The 24,866-nt window shown below is 36.6% G+C and overlaps 1 protein-coding gene across 1 annotated transcript in view; it reads left to right on the plus strand.

The window, feature by feature from the left end:
• The window catches only part of MIB1 (MIB E3 ubiquitin protein ligase 1), a 125,574-nt gene that overhangs the window by 91,058 nt on the left and 9,650 nt on the right, over positions 1-24,866 (plus strand). Inside the window, exons 13-20 of the mRNA XM_007075984.3 lie at positions 2,756-2,888; positions 6,232-6,318; positions 7,692-7,853; positions 9,918-10,099; positions 12,222-12,414; positions 16,125-16,203; positions 22,134-22,247; positions 24,662-24,762. Of these exons, the coding sequence (XP_007076046.1) occupies positions 2,756-2,888; positions 6,232-6,318; positions 7,692-7,853; positions 9,918-10,099; positions 12,222-12,414; positions 16,125-16,203; positions 22,134-22,247; positions 24,662-24,762 (1,051 nt within the window). The remainder of the gene's footprint in view (positions 1-2,755; positions 2,889-6,231; positions 6,319-7,691; positions 7,854-9,917; positions 10,100-12,221; positions 12,415-16,124; positions 16,204-22,133; positions 22,248-24,661; positions 24,763-24,866) is intronic.

The following is a 24,866-nucleotide window of genomic DNA, read 5'->3' on the forward strand; positions in this document are numbered from 1 at the left end:
ATATAGTTTCCTTTATACACACTCTTATTCTGTATCTTCAGCCTGTTTTTCTATATGTTTGTAACATTTCTGTATTTCAGATTTTTATCTTTAATGTATATCATCTTAGGAAGAACTATCCCGATATGTATCTTACTATCATCTCTTGCCCTTTAATATTCTGTTGGCGCAATTTTAAAAGTGTTTCTGTTTTTACTTTCTTTGTTAGGAGGGGGGAAAGATCTGTAGTCTAATGTGTGTGTCAGTGGTGTCCATGCCAAGTCCAGCACTGTATAGCAGCAGTTATTTTCTCAGTCTTAAACAAAATAGTGGCTAAATATATTAGGGGAGGGTTTTTCCAAATTATGAGTTTTCTACATAAAATCTTTTTGTTAAGAAAAATTACTGGCAGGCACCTGGGTAGCTCAGTTGTTTAAGCATCCCATTTTTGATTTCAACTCAGGCAGTGATCTCAAGGTTAGTGGGATTGGCAGCACAGAGCCCGCTTGAGAGTCTCTCTGTCTCTCTTTCTCTGCCCCTCTCTCACTTACAAGCAAGTGTACTCTCTGTCTCTCTCAAAATAAACATTAAAAAAAAAAGTTACTACCATATAGTAAATCACATTCCTTTTTTTTTTTAATTTTGAGAGAGAGTGTGTGTGCACATGTGCGAGTGGGGCAGAGGGGCAGAGAGAGAATCTTAAGCAGGCTCTATGCTCAGCACAGAGCCCAGCAGGGGACTTGATCCCACAACCCTGGGATCATGACTGGAGCTGAAATCGGGAGTTGGACACTGAACCGACTGAGCCCGTGGTGCCCCAAGAAAAGTTACTTCTAATTTTACTTTTCTTTTTTGAGAGTGGGCTAGGTTTTTCTTTAAGACACATCATTTCTTTAAATTTTTTTTTTTTTTTTTTTTGAGTGTAGATGAAACACAGTGTTACATGACTGTCAGGTGATTTAGCATCTCTATACATTATGCTGTGTTCACCACAAGTGAAGATACCATCTGTCCCCATACGGTGCTGTTAATTATTGACTCTATTGTCTATAATGTACCTTTCATTCTATGACTCATTCATCCCATAACTGTAAGCCCAGATCTCCCACTTCCCAACCCCATGTCCCCTTCTCTTCTGGCAACCATCAGTTTGTTCTCTGTATTCGTAGGTCTGATTCTGCTGTTTGTTTGTTTATTCATTTGCTTTTTAGATTCCACATGTAAGTTAAATCACATTCTCTAATGTATTTAACTTAGTGTAACATCCTCTAGGTTCATTCCTGATGTCACAAATGGCAAGAGCTCATCCTTTTTATGCTGGGTAATATTCCATTGTATATATGTACCACATCTTCTCTATCTGTTTATCAGTGGACACCTGGATTGCTTCCATATCTTGGCTATTGTGAATAATGATGCAGTAAACAGGAGTGCATATATCTTTTCTTTGGGTAAATACCTGGTAGTAGAATTATTGGATCATATGATATTTTTAGTTTTAGTTTTTTGAGGAACCTCCATACTGTTTTCTACAGTGGCTATACCAATTTATAGTTCCACCAGCAGTATAGTAGGGTTCCTTTTTCTCCACCTCCTCGCTAACACGTTATTTCTTGTCTCTTATTTTAGCCATTCTAACAAGTGTAAAGTGATATCTCATTGTGGTTTTGATTTACATATCCCTGATGATTAATGATATTGAGTATCTTTTCATGTGTCTGTTGGCTATCTCTGTGTCTTCTTTGGAAAAATGTGTATTCAGTTCCTCTACCCATTTTTTAATCAGATTGTTTGGGGTTTTTTTTTTTTTTTTTTTTTTTTTTGGCGTTTAGTTGTGTAAATTCTTTGCGTATTTTGGATATTAACCCTTCATCAGATATATCATTTGCAAGTGTCTTCTCCCATTGAGTCAGTGGCCTTTTTGTTTTGTTGATGGTTCTCTTTGATGTGCAAAAGCTCGTTATTTTAATGTAGTCAAAATAGTTTAATTTTTTATACACTTTTTAAAAGTTTATTTGTTTTTGAGAGAGAGTGCATGTGCGAGCATGCATGTGAGTGGGGGAGGGGCAGAGAGAGAGAATCCCAAGCAGGCTCCGTGCTGTCAGTGTGGAGCCTGATGTGGGGCTTGAAGTTACGAACCAGGAGATCATGACCTGAGCCAAAATCAGGAGTCAGACGCTTAACTGACTGAGCCACCCAGGTGCCTCTCTCATTAGGTTATTTTATGAAGAAGCATCCCTTCTTGATAATTACTTCTCCTGCTCTTTAATACTTTACTCTTTGATGGTCTTTAGGATAACTTTTTTCCTCTAGAAATATTTTGTTATTGGTACTTAAACTTTAAATATTAAATTATAATTACCATTTATTTTGTGTGTTTTGATATAACTAGATTTATCACTGCTAAATGCCATATATCAGATTTTTAGCTGCAATTCATGATAATCTTCCAGTTACATGAAGTTTGTCTTTTTAAAAAAAAACCCTTTGGTTTTTTTTTTCTTCCCTCTCATAATATTTTCCCCTTGTAACACTCCCATTCTGTTTTGATTCTGTCCCCCAAATGGTGATAGTTTCTTTACCTCTTAAAGCATGAAAAAGCTGTGTATTTGAGACTTAGAAAAAAAAATATACTTCATTTGTCTTTGAGGGCATAATTTTCTTTAAAGAAGAATAGTTTTATTTGACTTCAAGTTTCTTTTGAGTAATTTTTTAAAGAAAATAATTTAAATATCAAATTGTATAAATACCAAAATCATGTATATTTGACTTTCAGTGCAATGCGTGTTTTACTGTCTAAATTACCAAGACCTTGGATTGTGGATGAGAAGAAAGATGATGGTTATACTGCCTTGCATCTGGCTGCCCTTAACAATCATGTAGAAGTGGCTGAACTGTTGGTACATCAGGTAGGAAAAGCTGTGCAATAATTTTTAACAATTTGGACCATTACCATTTATGTACTTACTACTTCATCAGCTACCTCTTGGTAGGTTACAGTAAAACCCCATGATGATGCAAATTCAGATATGGTGCGTTTTCATTCTTCTGCCTAACATGGGTTCTTAAATGGAGGGAGGTGGTGTGTATATGTGTGTAAGGGTTGGGGGGGTTCCCTTAGCCCCTTGTATTCCCTCCCACAGTGTTCTGGATTAGTCCAGTGAAATAGGTATCAACGAACAGAGATTTCCCAGAATCACTACCACTGTTGTACAAGGACCAAGAACCATCATGTTGTTATCAAAGCTAGTGTGGCCAGTTGCCATCTAGTAACAAGACTGCAGCCAGGAACTGGCGGTTCAGTTCATGACTCCTGCTGGATTCCTGGAATCTGACTGGATAGCAGTACGGGTTCACTTCAGTCATTTCATTCATCTCTGAGATAAGATAATGCTACATTCTTATGGTATTGGATTTTTGGGGAACTTAGTTCGTGTAGTTTTATGATGTTTTAGGTTTTCCAGCAAAACTTTTAAATATCTCAGTCAAGCATATGTCATATGGAAGCGTTGAAGTTACCAAAGAATTACTTACGATCTCTGATTTCAAGGGGCTTACAGGCTACTGAAGAAGATGAAATAGCAGACAAATTTAGCGAATAGTTCATTGTGTATAATTAAGTACCACATCAGAAGATAGACACTCCATGAACTATGGAAGTTAAGATAAAGAAATAGTTGCCATTTTAAGCCTTTATTCTTTCTTGAAGTGTAGTTGGCACTCGGTGTTGCATCTGCTTCAGGCGTACAACGCCGTGGTTTGACAACTTGAATGCTGCTTGTTGTGCTGTGCTTACCGCAAACGTAGCTACCATCTGTCACCGTACGGTACTATTACAGAACCATTGACTAGTAAGCCTTGGTTATTAAATATTGAAGTTACTGCCCATAAAAGTATTGTTAATTGGGATAATTTCCTTTTTAATTCAAGATACAGATAACTGACCATATTACACTGTCTTGGTAATTGTTGTTTTTTAGTAAGTCTTAAAATCAGTTAGTTAACCCTCTAACTTTGTTCTTCTTTCTTAGAATTACTTTAAGATCTTTTGAATTTCCATATAAATTTTAGAATTGGATTATTTCTATTAGAAAGTCATGGCAATTTGGTTCTGCACATTTTAGAATTATCTTTTTTTTTTAGATTTATCTTCAAGTAATTTTTTCATGCTATTGTAAGTTGTTTAAAATTTCAGTCTCTAATTGTATATTGCAAATATACAGAAATACAAGTATTTTCTGTATGTGGACCATATATCCTGCAATTTAGCTTAAATTACTGTAGATCACGAGGGGATTAGAAATTGTGACCACAATGAAATACTGATCACCAATGAAAATGACTAAAACTAAAAATGCTAACAAAACAGAATGTTGGTTAGGATGTGGAACAGTTAGAATTCACATACATTGCTGGTGTTTTTCAAAGCAGCCACTTTGAAAACAATTTGGCAGTTCTTAATAAAGTTAAACATGTATTCACTATACAACCCAGCAATCCCCCTTTTGGGTATGTACCCAAGAGAACTCAGGACATATTTCCATGCAAATACTTGTACTAAACATTTGTAGCAGCTTTATTTGTAATAACCTCCAACTGGAACCAAGTCAAATGTTCATCAGCTAGTGTCTAGATAAATGAATTATGGTACATTCATACAATGAATATGGTTCAATACTAGGAAAATCTAATGATGGAAAGTTTAGGAAACTTAAAAAGAAAATCCCTCACTTTCTGCATTTATATGAGAACAAGGCATGATAAGAAAACAAGCTAAGATCAAGTTCCTTGTAATTACACTCAGAGAAACATAACTAATAAAAACAAATCAGAAACTCCCATCTTCTAGAATGTCATAGTATTAGTAGAGTGAGCTCTACCCAAGCAAGGGCACAGGTGGGTTTCAGAGTTGTAATCAGAGGGCTAAACAGAATGATAAAGTTTATCTTTTGAATCTGTAGCCCTTTGCTTAGTTCCATTTTTAAAATTATTAATATATAAGACATTGTGTTAGGCAATTTACATGTTATTTTTCTTAATCCTTACAGACGGAAAGAAAATTTTCCTTTCCCGTTTCTTTGGCCGGTCTAATAATTAAACTGACATGAGACATAACCACAGGAGAAAAACATGTTCAATATTGCATACATGGGAGCTCAGATATGAGACTCTTCCTAAGTGACCAAAGCAGGCAGCCTTTGTACCTTTTACACAAACAGTTGTGGAGAATTCACAAAGGGGTTTGGGCTTGGGGTAGCAAATAAATAAATGAAGTAACAAAGTTTATTTATGTAGTCCATTCTTGGCCCTTAATTCCCCATCTCTGACAATAAGGATGCCTTCTACCCTCCAGGGTCAAGGAAGATAGCCTTCACATGGGGAATTTATTTCTTGCTTTCAGGAGACAAAGGAAGGTCTGAGTGTCCTTGTGCTAGCTGTTTAAGTAACTTTAATTCAAAATAATTAGTATGCCAAAGTGGCATTATTTAGGGGCAGCCCACCCTGAACCCCATAATCCCATTGACCCTGTGTGTAGTAGGTTGTACTGTCACCATGTTAGAAGCAAGGAAATGAGTGTGAGATGGTGGAATGCTTGCTTAAGTTCCTGAAGCTCTAGGTCTCCTGGTGCCAGTAAGTTCTGGACTTTTGCTCCTTTCCTCTGTCCTTGGCATCAGCTGTTCTCATATAGGGCTTTGACTACCCCAGGACCCTGGTAGGGCTTTCTGCTTTCCCTTGAGTAAGTATTTTTATATACTAATTAAACATTGTCTTCTCATCCTCAAGTGAAGTTCCTTTTCACTGAATAAGAGCTCAGTTATGCAGCAAGGGTACATGACCTTATTAGGTCATTAGAGTAAATCTAAATCCAATATGACGATTCATTAATAGAACGTTTTAGGAAATACTATTTACAGTTAAAAGGAGCTAATTGTCTCTATTGCTGTATAATGGAGCTTGAGAAGGAGCTGTGTTTGAGCTCTGTATTGAACTTTGTCATTTAACTGTTCCTGGATGGAGTCACTATAGTAAAAATAATTATTGTAAGCTTGCTTTTCTGCCTCTGAAAGATGCTGCGCCATCTGGTTCTTCCTGTATTACCAGCAACTGTTATGAGAACAGTGTTGCAGTAGCTAGAAGAGAGGAAAGTGGTCAGCAGTGTTTGTGTTATTTATTTCTCATGAAGAGTTACAGTTTTAGTGTTGCTTACGATTGTCAAATGTTGAGTATATAAACGTTGTTCTTCTTGTTCAGGGTAATGCGAACCTTGATATCCAGAATGTGAACCAGCAAACTGCCCTTCACCTTGCTGTTGAACGACAGCACACCCAGATTGTGAGGGTAAAGTATTTACTAACAAGAATCTTACAAGTGTGTTTTACCAGATAGATTTCTAGAAGGTCTTGAAAATGATACATAGATTTTTCAGAAGGCATAGTTAGATGAACAAATTATGAGTTTTGGCTAATACTGGGCAGAGAGTTTTAATTTATAATGGGGAAAATCTTAAAACTGATATTCAAAGTCTGTTATGTAATTTTGTTGCCAGACTATTTTGTTGCCAAAATATTAAATCAGAGAATTTCAAAGTAATATATAAATTAGTTTTTTAAAAAGTACATTCCTGGGGCTCCTGGATAGCTCAGTTGTTTGAGTGTCTGACTCTTGATTTTGGCTAGGGTCCTGATCCCAGGGTTGTATAATTGAGAGTGAACTATAATGAAAAACTTAGGCTGGACGTTTGCCACAAATATATACATATTTGACTAACCTGATATTCCAGACAAAATATTTGAAAGATTATCAGTTTAAAATTTTTTTGTAGAGCAGTGATTCTTAAAGCTTAGAAGCTGAGCCAGCAGCATCGGCATCACCTGGGACCTTGGTAGAAAATTCTTGGGCTCCTCAGACCGAGTAAATCAGAAACTGCAGGGGTGGGAACTAGCATTCTGTGCTTTAACAAGCCCACCAGGTAATTCTCATGCATGTTCAAATTTGAGAAACACTGTCAGAGAGTGACATCTCATGTAAACTTCTGGGGACAAATTAAAAAAAACCCAAAAAACAAAACACCACCAAAAAATGGCCATTTGCCAAGATAGGTAAGACCATATGCTTGAGATTGATTATGGTGTTTTTCTAAAACTCTGACAGCATTTGTAGGAAGAATTAGGAAAATCGTTAAAAAGTACCATAAGCAAAGCCTTAACTACAAAGTTATATTTGCTACTTAAAACATCTATTAAAGTTTATCAATTATGCATTTTATATCAGAGGTTGTAGTTTAGTGAACACTTCACATTTATTGTGAAGATTACTTTAATGATTACTTTAAAAAATAAAATCTGGAAGGAAGAAGGAAGGAGAAAGAAGGAGAAGGCAGAAAGGAAGAAAGGAGAAGGAAGGAAGGAAGGAAAGAAAAAGAGAAAAAAAGTCTTCAATTTCTCCCAGTTATCTTGATCTTGGAGTCTGTGAATTGGTTCTCATTTCCTTCTGTTTTCTCGGATTCGATATATTTGAGTAACTAGAGCTCATCACTATTTGTAAAGGAGCCACAGGAGTTTTGAGAGTAGCAAGCGAAAACATAAAAATAATTGGCTTTAGTGGCAAATCCCTTCAGGTAGGTCCAGGGCTTTGTCACTGTTACTTTAGATATGTTGTAATTTCTTGTGGGCCAGAGAGACCTTAGCAAATGAGATGTCTTTCTCTTTTAGCTTTTGGTCCGTGCAGGTGCCAAATTAGATATTCAGGATAAAGATGGGGATACTCCTTTGCACGAAGCTCTGAGGCACCATACCTTGTCTCAGCTACGTCAACTCCAAGATATGCAGGATGTGGGGAAGGTTGATGCTGCATGGGAGCCATCCAAAAACACAGTGAGTAAATTAATCTTTAATTCAGTACTACTGGAAGAATCTTTTTTTTTTTTTTTTGGAAGTATCTTTTAATGCAAGATCTTAAATTTATGGCTAATTTAATCTGATGAAATATTTTTTCAGAACTGCATATGTAGAAATATAGTGTATGAACTAAGCAATAGTTAATTCGAGCTACATTGCTTCAAATTCTTAGTGAAAGTTGAAAGTTGTTTGGTTGTTCTTTTTTAACTTTAGCCATCCATGTTGAGTGTGTAATGCTGTGGTGGGATTTTGATTTGCATTTCCCTAATGACCACTGCCTGATATTGAACATCTTTTCATTTGCTTGTACTTACATATATTTGATGAAGTGTCTGTTCCCATCTTTTGTGCATTCTTTTGTTGAGCTGTTTTGTTACTATTGAGTTTTGAGAGTCTGAATTCAAGTTCCCTATCAGTTATGGGATTTGCACATATTTCTTCCCGGTCTGTGACTTGTCTTTTCATCTTTTAATAGTGTTTTTGCAAGAGCAGAAGTTCTTAATTTTGATGAGATCTAATTTATAAATTTTTCTGTCATTGTTTGTGCTTTTTGTGTAGTATCCTATCTGAAAAATCTTTGCCAAACCCAAGGACACTAAGGTTTTCTCCCCTTTTGTACTAGAAGTTTATAACGTTTCAGCTGTTACATTTAGCACTACCATTCATTTTGAGTTAATTTTTATATATAGTATTAGGTATGGATCAAAGTTCATTTTTTTTCCTTGTGGATGTTCCAGTTATTCCACCACCATTTGTTGAAAAGACTGTCTTTTTCTACTGAATTGCCTGCTGTGCGTTTGTCCCAAATCGATAAACCATATTATGTGAAGTCTTTCTAGATCCTGTATTCTGTTCTGTTGATCTGTGTCTTTAGGTATGTAATGCCAACCCTATTGTCTTAATTACTGTAGCTTTATAGTAAACATTCAACTCAGGTAGTATAAGTCTTCCCAACTTTTTTCTTCTTTTTCAAAGTTGTTTGACTTATTCTAAGTCTTTGACCGTTCCATATAAACTTTAGAATCATTTTTAAGACTGCAGAGGGGGTCTGAGACCAAAGTGTTGTAGAATTGCCACCTTTCTCTATGTCCATAACTAAATTCTCTAACCTTTGTGTACCTCCTTTTTCTCATTGTAAAAAGGAGGGAGTGGAATAATTAACTCCATAATAAGGTTGTTACAAAGATTAAATGAGTTAATTCATGGAAAGTGCTAAAAATAGTACTTGGTCTGTTACAGATGCTCTACAGATGTTTGATAACATGTTTGAGTCAGTAGCTCAGATGAAATCAGAACCTGATTAATTGCCTTCTCCTTTTCTTGGCTCACTTCCTTGGTGCTGGTTCTTTTTTCTGTTGTCTCTCCTCTTACTATTTCATGTCAGTTGCTAACAGCTCCAGAGCTAAATTGAGTAGAAAGGAGAGTACTGTTGGAGCACCTGGGTGGCTCAGTTGGTTAAGTGTCTGACTTCGGCTCAGGTCACCATCTCACGGTTTGTGAGTTCGAGCCCCATGTAGGGCTCTGTGCTGACAGCTCAGAGCCTGGAGCCTGCTTTGGATTCTGTCTCTGTCTCTCTGCCCCTCCCCTACTTGCTCTCTGCCTCTCTCTCAAATACAAAACATAAGAAAAAAATTAAAAAAAAAAAAAAGAAATGAGAGTACTGTTTCCTCAATATCTTAAATCAGAAGTCCTGGTCTTGAGTTTTATTGACCTTAATTGATCTGATTTGTCATCCCTGAACTAATCACCTAGATGAAGTGGATATCTGACTGGTCTCAGCCTTCTTTGGTCCACCTGTAAAACTAAAGAGTGGATCATTCCTCATACTATATTCCTGAGAAAACTGGAGTGAAGGGGAATGGATGTTAGGACTGCAGCTCATAAATGCCCACCATACTTGTGTAGGCTGTGAGTTCTTTCCAGACATTTTTATATAATTTTTATATAATATACACTCAGACGTGCACACACACATTTAGGGGTGAGAACTGATAACAGATTCTTAAGGGGAAAATAATGACTCTTTTCATTTGATTTCAGTTAATAATGGGACTTGGTACCCAGGGGGCGGAGAAGAAGAGTGCAGCATCTATTGCCTGTTTTTTGGCTGCCAATGGTGCTGACCTTAGCATTCGAAATAAGAAAGGTCAATCGCCGCTTGATCTCTGTCCTGATCCAAGCCTCTGCAAAGCACTGGCAAAGTGTCATAAGGAAAAAGTCAGGTTTGTATTATTTCTTGTCATAAAACTTACTGTTCTTTGTAAAGCACCATGTGGTTTCATAACGGAGGACTTGATTACTTGAGGATGTCTTGGTCTTTGCTCATCTTCCTTGTGTTGATGCTTTCTTCCTTAAAAATTTTTCTCCAGACACTGTGTCTCTTACTTAGTGTCCTAATCTCTGCATTACTAAATACGATGCTTTATGCATAATAAGTGCTAAGAAACTTTTCTAAACCAGCCTGATCTTCTAGTACTCCTATACATTAGAGGAATTCATCTATAGGAAGAAGTACTAGTGAAATTGCTGTGATTAATGTTAGATGTATTCAAAATTGTAATAGACTTTTATTTTTTTAAATGTTTATTTATTTTGAGAGAGAGAGAGAGAGCAAGCAAGGGAGGGGCAGAGAGAGAGGGAGACAGAATCCCAAGCAGGCTTCATGCTGTCAGTGCAAAGCCCAGTGTGGGGCTTGAACCCACAAACCATGAGATCACGACCTGAGCGGAAATCAAGAGTTGGACACTTAACTGACTCAGCCACCCAAGTGCCCTGAAATTTTTAATAGACTTAAAAAAAAAATGTTTATGTATTCTGAGAGAGAGAGACAGAGAGAGAGAGGGAGAGAGAAAGAGCGCAAATGCGAATGGGGAAGGGGCAGAGATAGAGAGAGAGTGAGAGAATCCTAAGCAGGTTCTGCACTGTCAGTGGAGAGCCCGATGCAGGGCTTGATCTCAAAAACCATGAGATCATGACCTGAGCCGAAATCAAGAGTCAGACACTTAACCAGCTGAGCCACCCAGGTGCTCGGTAGACTTTTATAAGAGAGGCAGTGTACATGCTCACCAGTAGGGTGTATGTCACACAAAGTCTGTAATAATTCTGGCACCTTGTACAGTGCCTGACAGACACTCACTCACTATCACTGAAGGATTGAAAGAATGAACACATGAAGGAACCGATTCCTGATGGGGTTTTCTCTAAAAATGATTTCACACCTGTCTTTTTTTTTCTAAAAGTAAAATATGTCAGTAATTTTAATTATTTATAACACAATTGCTTTTCTTATTATGAAATATTGTAGACATATAAAGAGGTATGTATATTTTGTTCCTTTTTTTTATCCCAATGCAACAATGCTGTGCAGCTATTACTGCTGTTTATACCTGGTTCTGGCCATTCAACATTTTGGTAGTTTTCCCTTAATCTTTGTGTTCTCTTGCCTCTCTTTTAATTTGGGTGTGGAGATGAAATGACATCTCTTTGGAATCTATACATTGAGCTGTTAATGGAGAAATTCATATGAGGTATATACATTTCTTTAAGTGTGTCCTTGAGGAACATAAAATTCTATTACAGCAGGACAGAGCATATCTAAAAATATAGATTTAAAGCACTATAATTCCTGCAGTAGTAACTTTAATGCTGGGGTCTAAGATGGAACCAGTGTGTGTGTGTGTATGGATGTTCATGAGTTTCTGAAGATTATGGTAGAAACAGAGTATCCCTTTTGTATAGCTGTAGTTGGTCATATATATGTATTTCTGTGTCTTGTATCTATATATTTATAGATGTGTTCTGTCTTTCCATAGTAGAATTTTATGCCCCTTAAGAATACATTTAAAGAAATGTCAAAACAGCAGCTGCAGTGACGTATTTTCCACAGTGCCCTGTCAGTTGTGGACTCTAATGATGCTTCATTCTGTCTGTAGTTAGGATAACTAATGTGGGCTCTAGCTAGAATTTGTGTTTTATTCCTATGCCCTTCTCTGCTGGTTCTTTATAGGTAACAGATTCTGAGTGAAACTGTTTATGTTAAATTTTTTGTAACTAGTGTTTTTGGTTTCTTTGTTAGAAGAAGATTCACCCTTTTCCATTGGGTGAGCTATTTGTTCAATTTGAAATTTAAATAGTATCAGAAGCCTGTAAAGATGCAGAGATGTATACAAATGGAAAAATATGGTATGCAGTGTTTCGTATACACATGTTAAAGCTTAATTTTTTAATATAACTAAAGCTGTTGTTATGTATGCGAATGATGCTCTAGATGTTTTTAAAATATTTTAATGAAGTTGTAATATAAATATTCTGATAGGATTGATGAGAAGTATTTTCTTTTGTTAGTGGTCAGGTGGGTTCTCGAAGTCCTTCCATGATTAGTAATGATTCTGAAACCTTAGAAGAGTGCATGGTGTGCTCAGATATGAAGAGAGATACTCTTTTTGGCCCATGTGGACATATTGCTACCTGTTCTTTGTGTTCTCCACGAGTCAAGAAATGCCTCATCTGTAAAGAACAAGTTCAGTCAAGGACAAAGGTAATATATTTTTAATACAGTATTTTATCATTTTATGAAGTTCTTTGAGATTATAAATAATGATAAATAAGATTATATGATGCCATATGTGTGTTAAACTTTGTTCTAAGAATGATTTAAATTTGAGGTGCCTGGGTGGCTCAGTAGGTTAAGTGTCTGACTTTGGCTCAGGTTATGATTTCACGGTTCGTGGGTTTGAGCGCTGCATCAGGCTCTGTGCTGACAGCTCAGAGTCTGGAGCCTGCTTTGGATTCTGTGTCTCCCTCTCTCTCTGCCCCTCCTCTGTTCATGCTCCTTCTGTGTCTCAAAAATAAACATTAAAAAAAAAAAAAAAAGGATGATTTAAATTTAAGAATGTATAATTTATGTATTTATCAAGAAAACAATTTTGAGTTTCCTTCTTTGTATATAGAAACTATAGAAGTTAAAAATCAATCTATTTTGCTTTTATAACCTAAAGCTGTACTTAATCCCATTTTTCATTGTAGTTATTATATATTGCACCTTTTTTGAGTACACGGACTCTCTTGCATTCATCTTCATAAAACACCAGTTGTTTGTTTGTTTGTTTGTTTTTTGTAGAATGTCACACATTCTGGATTTGATTGTTTTATCAGAGTGTTGTGTAATTTGTTTCTTTATCCTCTGTGTTTCCTGTAAACTGGAAGTTAGATCTAACAGCTTGATTAGGGTCAGCTTAAACATTTTTGGCAAGAAATTCTCACAGATGGTGGTACTCACTTTGTATTGTGTCCCACCAAGAGGCAAATAAAGTCTGTCTGTCATCTTGCTGTTAGCGAGGGCCAAATTCTGTATCCACTCTGAACTTTTTATCTTGTCTGACTCTACTTTTTGAGAAGTATTATTCGTTTCTAGGTTTCTGGTTTCATTCTTTTTCTGTGTAACTTAGTGCTCTATAACTATATTGTCTTACCCATTTTGGTTGTACTGAAATAATTGATTTTCCTTGTTAGTTTTTCCGTGTGTGTGTTAAAATGAGATTTAAGTTTTTTACAAATGATTTCTCTTAAGGTGAGTAGCTTAAACCAAAAGATCTCTTGGTTTTCTTTGGTTTCATTTATAAAGCTTATACTCTTTTTTTTGTTCTCTTTTTATTCTCTTCATTATTCCCTTGATGTTTCTTAAGCTGTTCATTAACCTTCATTAATTAGAAAGGAGCTGGCACTAATTCTTATAATGAATTAGCTGGCAATGACTTAAAAGGTGTTACCTTGCCGGTGCTTTGTACATTTTCATAGGGAGCCTTCTAAAACTAGATGTTTTCTGTAATCCAAATGAACAAATCTTTGGTAAAATTTTTGGCACAGGAAAATTACAAGGAAGTTATTTTTGGATAGAGGATTTTGGAGTAGTAAGGTGTGTATAGCTGCTTAGTCTCTTTGTAAAGGTGGGAAGGATGAACTAACAACACTTAACTGTCAAGTGCAGACAGTCTGTTAACTGCAGGTGCTGTGTTGGCATTTTATATGCATTCTATCTAGGTCATCCCTGCTTAATAGATTAATGCAGATCATTCTACTTGGTATTTATAATTTGCTTTAGTTACCTGCTCACTAAGCAACAGTTTGGGAAAGAATCTGAAAGGGTAAAAATTCAAGCCATTCTCTTATTTTTTAGATTGATCTATGCATTCTGTTGTTGGGCCTGAAACTTTTTGTGTTGGATTAAGCCTTATTTTAACAAATCTTTATTGAGCACATGTTTTGTAGTCAGGACAGAGATGAATATGATAATTAGCTGCCAAAAACTGGTAATGTGCTGGTAAACTTAGATTAAAATCTACTTTGCCATATAGGATGTTGTAGGTGCTTTGAGAGAGATGTAAAGTTCAGAGTTCAGAGCCCCAGGTTGCCAGAAGCGGAGTCCCAGATACTGAATAACCCTTACTGGTTGTCTGACTCTAGGATTCACAGTTGGAAAAATTGAAGCTCAAAGAAGTGTACTCAAAGAATCAAATGCAGGTCTCATGATTCTTAAGTCCCTGTTCTTTCCCCTGTGTGATGATACAGACAAGAGTGTCTACAAAGGGAAAATTGATGGAGCAGGTAGAGAGGGAGGAATGTGCTGTCATACCTTTCTAGACCATTTCTGAATTCCAAGAATCAGTAGGCTTTCAGTTTGACTTTCAAGTTATAAAATTTTCAAACTTGCAGAAAAGTACAGAAAGTAACATACCCACCAAACAGATTTGCCAGGTTAGCTACAGAGCTTTGAATATAAAGAAATAGTGACCCCAAGTGGTTAAAGAGTAATGAACATCTTCATTAAAGATCAAACAAATTATAAAACTAATATTTGGAGGAAGGGGGAGTAAATAAGCTTTATCTCCTTAGCAGTTAAGGAAATATAAATAAAAAATTATGAATTACCATTAATCATTCCTATCAAATAAGCATAAATAAAATCTAAAAAATGCTATCCTGGACAGTGGAAAATGCACACTCTTTTAAACACTGCTGGAGGCTGAATAAATGGGTTCATGTTTTTGAGAGACCATACTGACAGTATTTGTGAACCTTTGCAAAAAACATGCTTTGATTTAGTAATTTCATTCCTGGGAATGTAACCTGAGGAAAAAAATCCAAAGGGGGGAAAATGTTAAGGCTACAAAGATTTTTTTAACTAAACACTCCATACATAATATCTGGTTTAACCACCCTGTGAAGAAGGGTTTGTTCTTTATCATTTAGATTTAAAAAAAAAACTTTGGCTCAACAGTGTTAGGTAATTTGTTCTTATTGGGACTGGAATTTGAATCCAGAAATATAAAGGTCCCAACCAATCATATCTTACTGCTTTCTCCTGTTATTCAACTATAGAAATTATATGTACATAGCAAGGTACACATTGGGAAAGTCCATAGAGAGAGCACATGCAAAATTTGGTTAGGTGAAATTATAGATGAGTGGTGATCATCATTTTGGGGCAGTAATATTAATGTCACAAGATATGGGTAAATGTGAATGTGTGTCAGAAGGGGGGAGAACAAGTGAAAAATGCAAGGGCAGTGGGGTGGGATGGGGTTGAAAAAAACCAAGAGAAATAGTTACACACTCAAAACTCAGATGAAGTGGAGATGAAGAGGAGATAAAATTAAGGAATATTATGAATAGATAGTGGAAGACTTGTGCCTTTAGAGATTATAGAGAAAGAACAGGGCAAAGCCATGGACTCCCACCAGCATGGGAGAACTGACTAGGTCCCAGAAAGGGATATGTTGGGTAGAGTTCCTTGGATGTGGATAAATAGAAAAATTCCCCTTGGGCCCTAGCAGTCTGCTAATCTGGCTGGTTTTTTATTAATATTAGAAATCTAGCTTATCTTAGATTTATTTTTATACTCCTTTATTTGTTCTTTTTATTTTTCTTTCAAAGTAATTTTTGAATAAAAGAAAATTAAAGTCTATTCTGGTCTTTCTGACCACAGAGGAAATGGAGTTTTCTTTATCATTCTTTAGGATAGGTAGGAAGACTAACATGGAAATAGAACCTATGAAGGGCCAGAGTTTATAAAGGTGAAAAAATGAGCAACCCAGAGAGTCAAGGACAGAGAAGTAGAGTGTGTGAAGTTTCACTGTGCTAAGAGTGTTTCCTTATAGAGGAAATACACTTGGATACAAAAGAAACTGTTAGAGTTACAGGATTTATCTGTACATGTTCACACTTATGCTGTAACCTCTTTTTTTGTAGATTGAAGAATGTGTGGTATGCTCTGACAAGAAAGCAGCTGTTCTTTTTCAACCTTGTGGACACATGTGTGCTTGTGAGAGTAAGTAGCCTGTACAGAACTTCCTTGGTGTCTTTATAGAACTAGAAAATGAAACAAAGTATAGCTTTGAGGTTTTGTTTTGTTTTGCTTTTTTTTTTTTTAGATATATAACCCATGAGCAAAAACATTGGTCAGCCTTTCTAGTACCTTCCATCTCTTCCTCGGTACTATGTACAATGTCACCTATGTCCCTCCTTGCTCTGAGGTTAGAGAAGGCAGAACAAGCTATGTTCTACCAGCTCACATTTTGATTTCATTTGTATCAGCACAAAATGATCTCTTATCACACACAATAGAAATTTATTTCCAAAAATGAATTTTGAAACATTTAGTCTAGGGCTTTTCACATATAAAATTGGCACATCTTCATTTGTCTTCACCTTAATATTGTCTCTCCTGCATACTTTTTTCCCCCACTACTGAATCACCCACAGCAACTATTTGGGGCTATACTGTCTGGCCTTCTTAACCTTTCTTAGTCGTTATGTTAAAAGAGCTGTTTTGGAGGATATATTGAAAGTTCATGATGTTTTAAAATATCTTTTAAACATACTATCTCAGAGTCCCTTCCTTTTTATATCCCCCTCTTGTTCTTTTCAAATTCATGCACTGTTCAACATTCTCCTCTTCCCTTTGCTGGTTTCATTTGTCAGTGAAGGATTTTAAACAAGTTTAACAACTTACACTTTACTTAAATGAGCTCAAAGTAAAGCATGGTGTTTTCTATTATAAAATAGTTTATAGTCAATAGGTATTGATTTTCAGTGTAATGTTTAAGTAATACACAGATTATATGATAGATTAATTTCATTGACATAGATTTGTTTTAAACCTTGGTGGTTTTTTTCATTCTGATAGGCAGCTCATTAACTAAATAAAGGATCAAGGTTTCCTCCTATAACATTCTGCCTCAAGTAATTGGTTTTGTTTTCCAAAGACTAGTATAATGGCTGTTATCAACTGTCAGAGGGCTTGTGGAAAGAGATTTCTGTCTTAAGTAAAAAGAGCTCAGGTTACTTAAGTTTTCATAGTCTAGGGGCTAGCAAACTTTTTCTGTAAAGGGTCAAATCATATTTTTGACTCTATAGGCCACATGGTTTCTGTAGTAAGTACTTAACTCTTTCCTATTGCTCAACTCTGCCATTGTAGTGCAAAAACAACCATAGACAGCATGTAAATAAATAGGCGGGATTGTTATTCCTTAAAATTTTATTTATAAAAACAGGGACCTGGTTGGGTTTGGCCTGTAGGCTGTAGTTTACTGACCCATGTGATAGAACAAAGTGATACCTACAGAAGAGATTTTGAAAGCTGGTTATAATGAGTAGTTGATAATACAGATTCTCAGGCCTTATTGTGGTGTTTTCCCCAGGAGTTTCCCAACGTTCTTACATTGTCTTTGTATTCAGATGTAACAAGTGTAACAGCTAACTTTTATAACAAGAGGAATAGCTAACTTTTATTAAGTTCTTGACTGGTACCAGACATTTTAATTTCTTTTAGAATACTTCCTCACTTATCTTCACAACAACCCTAAGAAGTAGATTGTTTTCTCCATTTTACAGACAAATTGTTAAACATTTATTTGCTAGGGAAGATGAAATTGAGGTGGAAAATGCCCCTCTTTCAAGGAATGGTGGAGCAGTCCATATCCCAGTAATGTTAAACAGAGTATTGAAGCCTTGAAGAGTGTAAATGCCTTGACAGACCAGAGGAAGGAGAGACTGTATCCATTTTGGGGGGGAGTAAGAAAGATTTTGTAGAAACAGTGTAACAGTCTAACTTAAAAGAATTTCAAATAATTGTTACATATCAAATTAATTAATTAGTTTAATCCACTAAATTTAAGGAAAAAATGTGCTCTCAGATTGAAGACAAATCCCAAACCAGATTTCTATTAGCATTTGCTCCTACCTAGTGCATCGTGCATAGGCCAGCATCAGACCCAGCTCTGTCTGGGCCTTGACATGAGATTGGTCTTGATAATCCTTCTCTGTCCACCAGTGCAAGCACCATTAGGAGCGTATGCCCCATCTTGTCTACATAAATTATCCCTGGATACCTTTCACAATTTTCCTGGGTTTTTTTTGTCCCCCCTGTTTTTGAGACGATAAAGACACTTGGTACATAGACTAAGATATGGAGTATACGTTCATAATACATGCTAATGAGAAAGGATATATTGCAGGATGTTATTTTGTAATTAGTTAATAACTTTAGATGTAGAATTAACAATCCACAACCTGTAATTTTGCCTAGGTATTTCCTCTTGGGATGGGAGAGCATTTCTCTGATACATAACATTAGAAAGTCCATTATGATATATTTTTGATATTTTCATGGCTACTACATTAAACAAGTAGTTACTAAACAATTCCATAATAAATGACATCAATTTGATAGAGAAGGAAGAGAATTGTTCAACATATTTTAGGAATTTTAGAGACAAACTGTTTACAATAGAAAGTACATTTAGAAAATTATGTGAGCAACCTTATAATTCTATATTAGTTAAAACTTATAAAAAGTATCTTCCTTCTTTATTCTCAAGCCTTAAGATCTTGAAGTATTTTTTATTTTAAAAAAAAAGGGGGCCCTACTAAAAAGGAGAACTATAGACCAATTTCCATGATGAACATGGATGCAAAAATCCTCAACAAGGTATTAGCCAACCGGATCCAACAATACATTAAAAAAATTATTCATCACGACCAAGTGCGACTTATACCTGGGATGCAGGGCTGGTTCAATATCTGCAAAACAATTAACATGATTCATCACATCAATAAAAGAAAGGACAAGAACCATATGACCCTGTCAACAGATGCAGAGAAAGCATTTGACAAAATACAGAATCCTTTCTTGATAAAAACCCTCAAGAAAGTAGGGATAGAAGGATCATACCTCGAGATCATAAAAGCCATATATGAATGACCCAACGCTAATATCATCCTCAACTGGGAAAAACTGAGAGCTTTCCCCCTAAGGTCAGGAACAAGACAGGGATGTCCACTCTCGCCACTTTTGTTCAACATAGGATTGGAAGTCTTAGCCTCTGCAATCACACAACACAAAGAAAAGGCATCCAGATCAGCCAGGAGGAGGTCAAACTTTCACTCTTTGCAGATGACGTGATACTCTATATGGAAAACCCAAAAGATTCCACCAGAACACTGCTAGAACTGATTCATGAATTCAGCATAGTTGCAGGTTATAAAATCAATGCACAGAAATTGGTTGCATTCCTATACACCCAACAATGGAGCGACAGGAAGAGAAATCAAGGAATTGATCCCATTTACAGTTGCACCAAAAACCATAAGATACCTAGGAATAAATCTAACCAAAGAGGTGAAAAATCTATACACTGAAAACTATAGAAAGCTTACAAAAGGAATTGAAGAAGACACAAAAAAAATGGAAAAAGATTCCATGCTCTTGAATAGTAAGAACAAATATTGTTAAAATGTCGATACTACCCAAAGCAATCTACATATTCAGTGCAATCCCTATCAACATGACACCATCATTCTTCACAGAGCTAGAACAAATAATCCTAACATTTGTATGGAACCAGAAAAGACCCCGAATAGCCAAAGTGATCTTGAAAAAGAAAACCAAAGCAGGAGGCATCACAATCCCAGACTTCAATCTGTATTACAAAGCTATAATCACCAAGACAGTATGGTACTGACACAAGAAGAGACACTCAGATCAATGGAACAGAATAGAGAACCCAGAAATGGACCCACAAACGTATGGCCAACTAATCTTTGACAAAGCAGGAAAGAATATCCAATGGAAATAAAGACAGTCTCTTCAGCAACTGGTGCTGGGAAAACTGGACAGCAACATGCAGAAGCAACCTGGACAGCAACCTGGACCACTTTCTTATACCAAACACAAAAATAAAATGGATGAAAGACCTCAATGTAAGACAGGAAGCCATCGAAATCCTCGAGGAGAAAGCAGGCAAAAACCTCTTTGATCTTGGCCGCAGCAACTTCTTACTCAACACATCTCCGGAGGCAAGGGAAACAAAAGCAAAAATGAACTACTGGGACCTCATCAAAATAAAAAGCTTTTGCACAGTGAAGGAAACAGTCAGCAAAACTAAAAGGCAACCGATAGAATGGGAGAAGATATTTGCAAACAACATATCAGATAAAGGGTTAGTATTGAAAATCTATAAAGAACTTATCAAACTGAACACCCAAAAAACAAATAATCCAGTGAAGAAATGGGCAGAAGACATGAATACACACTTCTCCAAAGAAGACATCCAGATGGCCAACTGACAGATGAAAAAATGCTCCATATCACTCATCATCAGGGAAATACAAATCAAAGCCACAATGAGATACCACCTCACACCTGTCAGAATGGCTAACATTAACAACTCAGGCAACAACAGATGTTGGCAAAGATGCGGAGAAAGAGGGACACTTTTGCTTTGTTGATGGGACTGCAAGCTGGTGCAGCCACTCTGGAAAACAGTATGGAGGTTCCTCAAAAAACTAAAAGTAGAACTACCCTACAACCCAGCAATTGCACTACTAGGTATTTATCCAAGAAATACAGGTGTGCTGTTTCGAAGGGACACATGCACCCCCATGTTTATAGGGGCACTATCAACAATAGCCAAAGTATGGAAAGAGCCCAAATGTCCATCGATGGATGAATGGATAAAGAAGATGTGGTATATATATTCAATGGAGTATTACTCGGCAATCAAAAAGAATGAAATCTTGCCATTTGCAACTACGTGGATGGAACTGGAGGATATTATGCTAAGTGAAATTAGAGAAAGACAAATATCATATGACTTTACTGATATGAGGACTTTAAGAGACAAAACAGATGAACATAAGGGAAGGGAAACAATATAAAAACAGGGAGGGGGATAAAACAGAAGAGACTCATAAATATGGAGAACAAACTAGGGATTACTGGAGGGGTTGTGGGAGGGAGGATGGGCTAAATGGGTAAGGGGTACTAAGGAATCTACTCCTGAAATCATTGTTTCACTATATGCTAACTAACTTGGATGTAAATTAAAAAAAAATAAAATTAAGTATTATGTTGAAAAAAAAAAAACTAGCTAGGGCACAAGGCATGAAAAAAATAAAAAATGAAAAAAAAATAAAAGGTATACATATTGAAAAGGGATAAATAAAATTGTGCTTATTTGCAGGTGGAAAAAAAAAGGGGGGGGGTGACTGGGTGGTTCAGTCTGTTGAACGTCTGTCTGACTCTTGATTTCAGCTCTGGTCATGATCTCACAGTCGTGAGATTAAGCCCCACTTTGGGATTCTGACAGTGCAGAGAGCCTGCTTAGGATTTTCTCTCTCTTTCTCTCTCTCTCTCTGCCCTGCCCCTGCTCACACATGCCCTCTCTCTCTCTCTCTCTCTCAAAAAAAAAAAAAAACAAAACAGTTAAAAACCCAGAAAAACAACTTTGACAATTTATTCTAATATATTACTAGAAAATGTCATTATTTTCATGACAAGGGGCGCTCTCTTCTAGAGGCTGCCTTTAGAGAATATACATTTGTAAGATGGTAACATTTTAAGAAGATAGAATTGTGTATTCATAGAACTTGTTTAATGTTTCTCTTAATGTGAAATTTAAATTTTTTTAAAGTTTATTTATTTTTGAGAGAGGGAGAGAATGTACGTGAGCAGGGGAGGGGCAGAGAGAGGGAGACGCAGAATCGAAGCAGGCTCCAGGCTCTGAGCTGTCAGCACAGAGCCCTACGTGGGGCTCGAACCCACAAACCGCAAGATCATGACCTGAGCCGACATCAGAAGCTTAACTGACTGAGCCACCCAGGTGCCCCATCTTAGTGTGAAATTTAAAAATGAACAAAAAAGGCCAACCCTCTTATCATGTTGTCTCTTGTAAGAAGTATCCTATTGCTGTTTTCCAGACTGTGCTAGCCTGATGAAGAAGTGTGTGCAGTGCCGAGCAGTAGTTGAACGAAGAGTGCCTTTCATTATGTGTTGTGGAGGGAAAAGTTCAGAAGATGCCACTGATGACATCTGTAAGTGTATTTTTCTTACTTTGCTGTCTTGTTGGGACTTTCATGAACATCTCTTCTCATGTGTAGTAGAGTGTCGGCTTGTGAAGCACAAGGTACGTGACCTCAGTCTACAGAGGAACAGATGGGGTTTTGTTCTTATTACAGGAAACTTGAGATTGTATTTTTCTAGCTTGCAGTATGATTATAGAACTTTGAGCATTTGTTTTTTAAGAAACCTCCATGTGTAATATAAAGAAAATTGTGTTCTTGCTTAGAGAAAATTTGCTTTTTTTTAACATTAAATTTAGAGTATCTTGGTGAATTAGCATATTACAAATTATTTTTTCAGTTATATAAGTGTTAACATCTCATTCTTGGGTGTAGCAGATTTCACCTAGTGCATGTCAGTATTTTATAGAATAGCATTTATTCGGGACAGAGTAACTGTAGATAAACTGAAATGTAACTCAGTAAAGAAGTGGAAAGATGAAAAATTATTTACTTTCAACCTTTTAAAATTTTTTTTTAATTTATTTTTTTATATATAATTTATTGTCAAATTGGTTTCCATACAACACCCAGTGCTCATCCCAACAGGTGCCCTCTTCAGTGCCCATCACCCACTTTCCCCTCTCCCCCACACCCCATCAACCCTCAGTTTATTCTCAGTTTTTAAGAGTCTCTTATGGTTTGCCTCCTTCCCTCTCTGTAACTATTTTTTTCCCCTTCCCCTCCCCAATGGTCTTCTGTTAAGTTTCTCAGGATCCACATAAGAGTGAACATACAGTATCTTTCTCTCTATGACTTATTTCACTTAGCATAACACTCTCCAGTTCCATCCACGTTGCTACAAAAGGCCATATTTCATTCTTTCTCATTGCCAAGTAGTATTCCATTGTATATATAAACCACATCTTCTTTATCCATTCATCAGTTGATGGACATTTGGGCTCTTTGCATAATTTGACTGTTGTTGAGAGTGCTGCTATAAACATTGGGGTACAAGTGCCCCTATGCATCAGCACTCCTGTATCCCTTGGGTAAGTTCCTAGCAGTGCTATTGCTTGGTCATAGGGTAGATCTATTTTTAATTTTTTTGAGGAGCCTCCACACTGTTTTCCAGAGTGGCTGCACCAGTTTGCATTCCCACCAACAGTGCAAGAGGGTTCCCATTTCTCCGCATCCTCTCCAGCACTTTTCTTTTTTTTTTTTTTTTTAAAGTTTATTTATTTATTATGAGACAGACAGAGACAGTGTGAGTGGGGGAGGGGAAGAGAGAGGGAAAGAGAGAGAATTCCAAGCGGGCTCCACACTGCCAGCATAGAGCCCAATGTGGGGGCTCAAACCCACGAAACATCGAGATCATTACCTGAGCTGAAACCAAGAGTCAGAACCTCAACTGACTGAGCCACCCAGGTGCCCCCTACTTTCAACCTTTTCAGTACTATAGCTGTATAAAAATATTTTTCATTTTGCACTAGATAGAAGCTTGGAATGGTACCTTTGATTTCTTTGTTCTGTGTATGCACGAGGAAGAACATTAGTGTAGCCAATTCTGCTCAGGGCTCTTTGTCTTTATCACTGATAGAGCAGAATTAAAATCCCAGAAACAAGTTAACTGGAGTAAAAGAGTAAAAGTCTAAAGAGTAGGAAAAGTGCAATAAAAAATTTCCCTCCAGGGGCGCCTGGGTGCCTCATTCAGTTAAAGGTTTAACTCTTGATTTCGGCTCAGGTCATGATCTCAGGGTTGTGAGACTGAGCCCCACATCAGGCTCCACACTGGGCGTGCAGCCTACTTGAATTTTCTCTCTCCCTCTGCCCCTCCTCCGCTTGTTCTCTCCCTCTCTCTCCCTCTCTCAAAAAAAAAAAAAAAAAAAACAAAAAACAAACTCCCTCCGTTTAGTAGACCCACTGATCACATCTTTTCTTTCATGGAATTCCTCATCTCCAATCAGTAACAAGGAGGGCTGGGAAGAAAGGAAGGAGGTTAGGTTTTTGTGTGTTCTCCTAAACATCATCTAAGAGACTTTATAATTATTGCTGCCCAAACTGGCTAAAGTGCTGTGCTGCCTCCCATCTTGGCTTTGTAAAATGCAGGAACAGAGAAAAGAAGCATAGAATGTGTTTGTGAGCTTGCCAAAGGAAGCAGGTAGAAGAGCCTCGGAGAACTCAAAAGTCTGTGTGTAGTTTGTTGTCTAGCTGAGTTAAATAGAATTAGAGAATAATGTGCAAACCTGTTTCTTTTTAAAGATTATAAATGAAGGAGTATAACGTGAATGTCACTACTGTATTGGTTGTCCATGAGTGAAAAAAAATTTTAAGGGGATTCTAGTAATAGTCTGGTTTTTAATAAAGTAGTAATAATTTTAGAAATAAAAAAAATCATTGCTATGTCAAAACAGTCATAACATTAAAATATTTTATTTGTATTATAGCAAGTGGAAATATTCCTGTGTTACAAAAGGACAAGGATAATACCAATGTCAATGCAGATGTGCAAAAGTTGCAACAGCAGTTACAGGACATTAAGGAGCAGGTAATGATGATCTCTTCATGGTAAATGATGATTCTAAGGATGGCATTTAATATTCTTCTATAAAGCTGTTGGTGTTTTACATAGTAAGTAGGATTCACATTAGC

Source organism: Panthera tigris, chromosome D3, assembly GCF_018350195.1.
Source record: "Panthera tigris isolate Pti1 chromosome D3, P.tigris_Pti1_mat1.1, whole genome shotgun sequence".
Taxonomy (NCBI): domain Eukaryota; kingdom Metazoa; phylum Chordata; class Mammalia; order Carnivora; family Felidae; genus Panthera; species Panthera tigris.